Source organism: Pezoporus wallicus, unplaced genomic scaffold, assembly GCF_028554395.1.
Source record: "Pezoporus wallicus isolate ANWC-B61680 ecotype Strahan unplaced genomic scaffold, APGP_CSIRO_Pwel_v1 contig_1181, whole genome shotgun sequence".
Lineage (NCBI taxonomy): Eukaryota > Metazoa > Chordata > Aves > Psittaciformes > Psittacidae > Pezoporus > Pezoporus wallicus.
In genome coordinates, this window is record NW_026641428.1 from 4,595,400 (window position 1) to 4,604,436 (window position 9,037).

Below are 9,037 nucleotides of genomic sequence, written 5' to 3' on the forward strand. Positions count from 1 at the left end.
TGCTGCGGCCGCGGCGAGCGCGGCCTCGGAGCATCACTGCGTGGTAAAAGAGCTGGGTGCGGAGCGCTTCTCTGCCTAGTGCCGACCTGGTGAAGCCTGGCCATGGGGAGAGCTTGAAGTGGCTGCTACGTAGGGGATCAGTGCTACACGGGATCGGGCTTTTAATTCTCCCCAGGACTCAATATGGAGCCGTGGGAGAGGACTTGGCACTTTAATCCCTTCAAAGATACCGATCTAATTCAAGCCCTACAAGTCTTGAAAGTCTTTGAGCGGACAGTGATTGTTTCTACAGGAAAGCCAGATAAAGATCTCTGTGTGCTGGCGTTTAAAGAGGCTTCAGTGGCGGTGCGAATACAATTGAACCCGGCGACTGCGGGGAGGATCGAGTTACCTGGGCAAACAGCCCCGGAGCACCAGAGCCAGCCGGCATCTGCCCGGAGGGGCACCCCTCCCCACGGCAGAGCTGCACGTCCTCGCCTGGTACCTGGCCAAACGCGCCGGCTTACACATTTGCGACGGCCCCAGAGCAGATGGGGAAGCGGCGAGGAGCAGAGCGAGGAGCAGAGCGCGGTGCCGAGCGGGCCGTGGGAGCTGTGACCCAGATGTGCTTGGCGGTGCTGACTGGGGATATAGCCTCGCCGGCGGTCCGAGGAAAAGCGGGCTGGATTCTTCAGACACACACGTATGTGTCTATACACAGGCCGAAAAGTGAGGGGTGAGGGAGCAGAGCCCTCGGGCCCGAGTTTTATGGCTTTGTGTCAGGAGGTGGACGAGAGGTTGGAGACAGCAACCCGGCAATACTGTCCGTGCTCCGAGGAGCCTGAGATCCCGTTCTCGCCCTTGCCCAGGCAGGCTCGCCAGGGCCGCCGGGCACAGCCCTCCGGCCCCGCGGGCACACATTTCTCCCCCAAGAACGCTGCCAGGAGAGACTCCTGCCTTCGTTTAAAGAAATTACGTGTTTCACACCCGCCTCCCTCTAGGGAAGAGGAAACTTTCCCGTTCTGTCTGTCGGCGGCTGGTCGGCCGGTGTGTCTGCCCGCGGGGATTCTTGCTGCCGGTGGCACCCCGCCGTCCCACCTCCCAGCCTGGCCCCGCGTTACCCGGCGGGGGCTCTGGTCAGTAGCGCCGCAGAGCGACGCGAAACCAAACCCGGCGACCAGAGGGGAAACTGCGCGGGTGTTCGCGGAGTCACACCGAGGGCATATCCCCCAGCCGCGGGGAAAGGGCGGGCGCAAGGAGGGAGGGAGCGGGGAGGAACTGCTGACAATTACTCCTGGGAAGTTTTACGGCTGGGATCGACCAGCCCCGATCAGGTGAACCCGCTGTGCTCCTGTTACTTGGAGTCATTAAACACTATCAGGGTAATCCGGGGGCAGATTTCTCGGGCGATAACAAAGACACGCTGTCACTTTAGGGCTCTGCCACAAATCCTTAATTGCAAACAAAAAGAAAAAAAAAAAGGAAGAAAAAAAAGGGGGGGGGGGGGTAGAGCGGGGATCCAGTGTCTTGGTGTATGGCACATCCAATGCGAGGGTCTCCAGGCGGTAAGGGGTCCTTTGATCAAGAAAATCCAATTATTTGTGTATATACATTTCCCACATAGTGATTACTTCATTAATTGTCCCGCCTTTATCTCCTCCCTTCCCATCCCCCCTAATAATCAGTTCTTTTATCCAGACCAACAAACACACCATAGGAGCTTTGTGGATTCAAAGGATTTGCTTTCGCTTCTGAAAGAGCCGCTATTCTTTGATGATTGGGTAGCGGCAAACTTCAAAGCCATAAATCTTCCCTCTGACTGGTTGGCGGCCCAGCAAAGTCCTTATCAAATTCTTGGAGGTGATCCTGGTGCAGTCAGACAGTCCGCGGAGATCGCGCAGTGCGGGGGGGTGGGACGGGCACGGAGGCGAAGAGATCAGAGGGAAGGGGAGACGGAGAGAGAGAGGGAGAAAGAAACTGGGCAGCTCCTCGTCTTCCTTTCGGTGTCCCCATGCCTCGGCTGTGCCCCGGCGCCTTCCCTTCGCCCCGGGAGCAGTAGCCATGGCTGCCGTGGCCGTCCTCCGGAACGACCCCCTCCAGGCTTTCCTCCAGGTCAGTACCCGCGCTCGGGGCCGGGCAGGCTCCACGGGCGTGACCCGCGTTGCGCAGGGACAGCGGGCGCCTGCTGCCTCCCTCCCTGGGCTTCACCCGGGGGCGGCTCGGGAGAGGTAGGCAGGGACCCGGGGGTAAGGAGCCCGGCATTTCTGGCTGGCAACTTCCCTCGCCCACCAACAGCCCGGCGGTAACTCCAGGCACCGTCCCGTGGCTGGGTGGGTCAGCGCGGCCCGGGGGCTGCCCTCTTCCCGTAGCGGCCCCTTTCCTGTCGCCCACAGTCCAGAACAGGCGGAGGGGCCGGCAGCCCTTGCCGCAGGCGGGACCGGTCTCTGGGCGGGGCGCGGGGGCCGGGCCCGTCCTGCCGGTTTGGCGCTCGCTGTTTTGGGAAAGTTTGCCAGCCGCGGGAGCTGTGGCGCGGCTCCGGCCGCCCGCGGGCAGCGGTGCGCAAAGTTTCCCGCGAGCGGCGAGGCTGCTCCCGCGGGGCGGCGGCGAGTAACGCGCTCTTCATCATCCCTCCCTCCCTCCCTCCCGCTCCCGCGCAGGACCGCACCCCCAGCGCCTCCCCAGACTTGGCCAAGCATTCGCCCCTGGCTCTTCTGGCCGCCACCTGTAGCCGGATCGGACAGCCGGGCGCAGCGCCCTCGGACTTCCTGCAGGTCTCCTACGACCCGACCCTGGGATCCCCCTCCAGGATCTTCCACCCGTGGAGCGGCGAGATGCCGGCGCACTCGCCGGGGGGACTGCCGCCGCCGCACCCCAGCCTGGGGCTGACCCCTCAGAAGAACCATCTGCAGCCCTCCTTCGGGGGCGCGCACGAACTGCCCCTCACCCCCCCGGCGGACCCCTCCTACCCGTACGAGTTCTCCCCCGTCAAGATGCTGCCCTCCTCCATGGCCGCCCTGCCCTCCAGCTGCCCCCCCGCATACGTCCCCTACGCCGCCCAGGCCGCGCTGCCTCCCGGCTACTCCAACCTGCTGCCCCCGACGCAGCCCTGCCGGCAGCTCTCTCCCAACCCGCCGCCCGAGGACATCCCCTGGTGGAGCATCCAGCAGGCCGGCGCTCCGGGCAGCTGCGGCCACCGCTTCCCCGCGGCCGCGGCGCTGCCTCGGAGCCTGGTGCTGGGCCACTCGGACTTCGCCCAGTACCAGACGCAGATCGCCGCCCTGCTGCAGACCAAGTCTCCCCTGGCGGCCACGGCCAGGAGGTGCCGCCGATGCCGCTGCCCCAACTGCCAGTCGGCCGCGGGCAGCGCCCCGGAGGCGGAGCCGGGCAAGAAGAAGCAGCACATCTGCCACATCCCCGGCTGCGGGAAGGTCTACGGCAAGACCTCGCACCTGAAGGCGCACCTGCGCTGGCACACGGGCGAGCGGCCCTTCGTCTGCAACTGGCTCTTCTGCGGGAAGAGCTTCACCCGCTCCGACGAGCTGCAGCGGCACCTGCGGACTCACACGGGCGAGAAGCGCTTCGTCTGCCCCGAGTGCGGGAAGCGCTTCATGCGCAGCGACCACCTGGCCAAGCACGTCAAGACCCACCAGAACAAGAAGCTCAAGTCGGCGGCGGACGGCGTCAAGCGGGAGGACGGCCGCGACCTGTGACCGCCGGGCGGCGGGGAGGGACCGGGCCGGGACTGCGCGGCACCTGCGGGCCAAGACGGGGCGCAGCGGGGACCCGAGCTGAGGGAGCCCCGCAGCCGGGGGCAGGGCGGGCGGCTCTCTGACTCGCGTCGGGCCCAGCGAGAGGGAGCTCGGCTGGAGGCGGAGCCGGGACCCTCAGGCCCGGGACTGGACGCTCGTAGGGCCCCGGGTCTGCCGCCGCCACGCGTCCTCGTCCCGGGACAGGCACCCTCCCCGCCCCTGAGGGCCCGGGGCGAGGCTGAGAGGAGACCGCGGCAGCCGCCTCCGTGGTCGGGGCTTGTAGGCGCCGGGGGGTGGCTCTGCAGCGCCGGCCGGGCCATACCGAGGCCCGGCCCCTCGGCTCTTTCAGGGTAAAAGACTGAAGTTTTGTGTACAGGTTATTTAATAGTTCTGTTTGAATACCGGTGTCCCTCTCCTCGTCCTCGGCCCCGTGGGGGGCTCCAGCATGAGATGTCTCTGTAAAGCGACTCGCGACTGCAGCGCGAAATAAACACGTTATCACTGGGGTCACGCAGGGGAGGTCCCGCCGCGCCGGTTTCATTCGAGCGTCCCGAGGGCCGCTCCGTGTGGCCGCGCGCTTCCCGCCACTTCCCGCTGAGGCGGCGGAGGGCCCTGAGGTGGGCGCGGGACGGGTCCGGCTCCACCGCCGCGGTGAAGCGAGGCGGAGCTCAGCGCACGGAGAGCTGTGAGCTGCTCATCGTAAAACAGCCTTAAAATCCCCTGGCTTCTTCGGACTGGTGCTGGCCCGTTGGTTTGGGGCGGTTCGGGTGGGTTGGGTTTAGTTATTGTCAGTATTTTGTTTTCTACACATGAAGGCGTGAGAGAAAAGAGGAACGTATGGTACCATGGTGCCAACACTGAGAGTGAATGTACAGGTCAAGTACTGCGGGCTGCGATATAAATGCCCCTTCTCAGAGAGAGCCAGCCCACAGGGCCTGTTACAACCAGCCATGCCCAGCTTCAAGCTGTCTGTGGCATGGCACAGCCGAAATATGCTTTCCGTGTGCTAACTTACTGTAAAATCTCAGAATTTTAGGGTAAGAAAGGCACTTGTCATGCTCCCAGTGTGAGGAAATGGTAGTCACTCCCCTGCACAGGGGAAGCTACTGGCACAAAACTGTATTTAAAAGTACTTGGTAGATGGTAATGGCTTTTCGGGTTCCTTACGTCTCAGAGGGCATCACGTAAGTATGAGTTTAGTCATACATTCATTTTGGCAAGTTTCTTTTAAAGTAATGTCCTTTTTTACTGTAGTGAGTTCCCCCCCCCCCCCCCTTTTTTTTTAACTGAAATTTTTCTAGAACAAACAAATTGGGAACCTGATTAGCCATTTGCTAACTTTTGCATTTTAACATAGAGAACTTGTTGTTTGCTCCTTATTTTTGCCAAGTCAGCTTTATTTTCTGGTTGCCAAATGAGACAACCAGATAAAAACTGCCACCAAAACTTCACTGGGACTAATCTAGAACCGTTATAGCCTCAGATGGGGTCCTCTGGCGGAAGTTGCCAAACAAGCTTCAGCACAATCATAACAATACAGATGTGCTTTGCCATGGACTTCTGAAACTGGAAAAGCAGCAGCTCGATAAATGTCATGACAGAGGTGTAAAACTGACGTGTTTGTATGTATGTCAAATGCTGCCAGGAATCTATTCTCTCAGGAAATAATGAGATGAGACAATACCACTAGAACCCTCACTTCTGAAATAAGGAGAAATTAATGGACAGTTACCATGGTACAGCTCCTCAACAATATTTCCATGTTTGTGATTCTGAATTAATTTCTCACACCATATTCTTTGGGTCAACAGATTAAATTAATAACCAGGCAGCTATCCTGTTTACTAGTGAAGAATCTTCTATAACCTGTCCTGTTATAGAAAGCCTTGTGAGAAACATGTTTAGTTTCATTGGTTAGCATTATTTTGCCAAATATTTAGGCTCCAGAAGCATATTGTTGAAGGATATTAGGTAGAAGATACCTTTAATGTTCCAGAGTGAGTGACAGCAATACAAGAAATAACTAATGGATCTGATCCAGAAGTCCTTGTTCAAAAAAGTCTCTGAGACAAAAGAGCATCCTGTTTTCTACTGACATATGATTTAAATGTGTCATCAGGAATAAGGTAATGTTTCTGCTTTTTAAAATGTTTCATGGCATAGAGTGTCAACCTGCTTCCTTTCTTTGATATTAAGTTACATTAAGAATGTAGTGTTACAGAATTTAGGACTACTTTAAAAGAGGGTTTGTTTCCCTGAATAGTCTTTCAGTTCTGTTTCCACATCAGACCTGCTGAAAATTGACAGTGCTTTTATTGGTAACAATAGAAGGGAAACAACAGTATCCCAGAGTATGAAAGGTCCACTTACAGGATAGAATTATGGACTGGGATGTTGCCACACAGTAATGGCCTTTCACTGCTAAGTAAGTGCCTAATCAAGAACTATTAAGGTGAGCTGAAGCAATGAAGGTTTCTGACACAAATTTAGCTTGACTAAGAACTAGAGAACCATTACTATCAGAGCAGACATAACTATCAGAAAATAGTTTGATAATTGTAGATGTAATGGATTCTAAAATGGATCGTTATGGAAAGATTTTTCTCCAACTGGATTGACAAACTGAATTTAACCCAGCATCTGTGTTGTCTGGTACTACCAGACTATTTTGGGTTCTTACTCATTCCTCAAGACACAAATTGTACTGAAAGTTTTACTACTCATTTATGTATAAGTCTGCAAGTAATTTAGGTTTTAAGCAAAAGACCATAGCACAGGCAATGTCAGCACCATGCCAAGGGAGTGGTGGTACCTAATTAAAAAAACCCAAAACAACAGAAAAACACACACACACACAAAAAAAAAAAAACCACGAAAAAAAGCAGTGCCACGTTGTAACCTTGTACCTTGCATGATATCTCTATAATAACCACTTTTAAAGCATAGAAGTGCAGAGCTTAAAAATAGGTACAGGCAAAAGGTACTAGCAGGGAAGTGTCCCTGCCTGTGGGGGGTGGGGGGTGTGGAACAATATGGTCTTTAAGGTCCCCTCCAACCCAAAACATTCCATGATTCTATGAAAATTAGTTTAATACCTATAATGACAGAAAAATGCATATAAGTGAAGACCCATGACAGCAAATGCCAGTAAGAATCTTAATCTATGAGATTACTACAAAAAAAAAAAAAAGAAAACTAAGGATGTATGTATGACACAAGGTAAGTAAAAGTAACAGTTTAGAATGTATTAAAAATATTTAATGAAACATTATTTCTGCCTAAAGCTTTTAAATAGCTCTTTGGAAAAAGAGGACATATCCATCATAGCTGTTTCATATTCATCTCTAAATAGCTAAATCATATGATAGCTTTTCAATTGAAATCATTAAACTTTTATAGTAATATGGCATTTAAATATACATGTGACCTTTCTGGTGTATGGGTAGAGCGTTACAAAAATATATTGCTTACATCTCAAGAATTTATTTCTAGTTGGCAGATTGCACTCTATAACAAAATTAACTTTTAATTTTGCATTCACAAAATACATTTTACACTTTTAGCTGTTTCCAATCAACTAGAACAGCTGTTCATTTTATAAAATTAAATGATTAATATTCTTTTTAATTATACATTTTGAGTACATATGCCACTCAAGGTCAATGCATTTCTGAATTTTAAATCTTAAATGTCATTGGTATAATCCACACATCATATAAGCTAATTAATCTTGTGGTTAATTCAAATTAATTAATCTACCAAAATATAGGGAAATGGTTTAGAAACTTCAGATTTGGCACGTTTTCTGTGTTGAAAAGTGACTTTCACACTTGGACAAACTTTTAAGCAGATAAGATTATATATATATATAAAAAGTTCTTCAAATAGATGTTTGTTTTTTTTTAGCATGCTAATATAGTTATTTTTTAGTTAAGGGCCAAATAGAATCAGATTTTAACCCACTTTAACCTCTTTGTCCTGACAGACTAGACTGTCATTGCAATAATCCAACAAATTTATGAAGTTATGTTTCATATCTCTTCATCTAGTATTATAGACATATACGATCATTTTTTTAATTAGATGTCCTTCCTAAAACCATTGCCATGTACTTCCTCCATACTAAATTATAGATGTATTTCTTAAAAAATGTACTTAATGTGAAATTATTTGCAGAGAGATTGCATTAAGTTTTAAAGTAACTACAGCTTAACTGTTTCAGCTTGTAAATTCTCAGCTGTATCTGATACTAGTCTTGAATACTGAAGAAAGAGGGAATTTAGAATTCTGATGTCTTAAAATTCTTGGACAAAGATACATTTTACTGTTCAGTGATATTCAGGGATTTTAGCAGACCACCCGAAAGTTCAAAAATAGGGTCAATTTGTATCTCTGTGCAATTACTTGCACAATTACCGAGGCACTTTTGAAAGAGCCTTGTAAAATTTAATAGATTTTGTCAGTTTATCCCCTTTCTGAGTGCTGAGGAACAAAAGTATAATGCCAAGTTATTGCCAGATCTTATGGTTTGCTATAGAATCTTTTTTCTTTTTCTTAGTTTCTCCAATTATTTTACACTTTTTATGAGATTATTGTGAATCCTCTGGTGAAGATGTGGATCTGCTGCTGTGGCACAGAATGGAGTCGACTCAAAGAGCTCTTAGATTTTCCTACAAAACTATTTTTACAAATACTTACCAAACAGGCTCCCTAAGTCTTCAAGAATACTGAACCTGAAAGCAAACCTTTCCTCTGACTGATTGCCTAGCAAGTATCTTCAATAGCTTTGCATTTAAACAGCATCCAGGCCGCCAAGGACATGGAAGTGTTTGGCAATCAGCAAGGCTCACAACTGTCAGGTAAGTGTTAATGTGCAATTCGGAGAAGAAGGATCCAAGGCCCTGAATGAATCATCCTGACCAGAGAAAATCAGCAGAAATGTGTTAATTCAAAGGTTCTTTTAAATTTGTTTATGGGGTTTATTCCCTGTTAATATTTACTCCCAGCTGATTTGAAGTCATATAGGTGTTTCATTATGGATAAAGAAAACATGAATTTTGACCTTGTGACTGTGACAGGTCAGTGGGAGATCATGGATAGTGGGATTTGGCCTTTAACCTGGAGGCCATCAATCCTGTTTTTCTTCTCATCATCCCTTAACTTTTTGGGGGTACACATTTACTTAAGTACACACAAAATCTCAGCATGTCCCTGACCCGGGTCTGGGGGTTACATCCCTGCTTATGCATGTTAACAGGAGCCCAACCAGAGGCTGTGTACAAATTCTCTGTGCTCACTGAGAAAGGTTA

At 50.8% G+C, this 9,037-nt stretch overlaps 1 protein-coding gene across 1 annotated transcript; it reads left to right on the forward strand.

Moving 5' to 3' along the window:
* Window positions 1-684: 684 nt before the first annotated feature.
* Window positions 685-3,713, forward strand: SP5 (Sp5 transcription factor). The gene is given in 5 exon segments (XM_057423815.1): window positions 685-1,313; window positions 1,475-1,878; window positions 1,881-1,930; window positions 1,933-2,091; window positions 2,637-3,713. Coding segments are annotated over 5 exon segments (2,295 nt in total). The 3' UTR covers window positions 3,690-3,713.
* The last annotated feature ends 5,324 nt before the right edge of the window (window positions 3,714-9,037 follow it).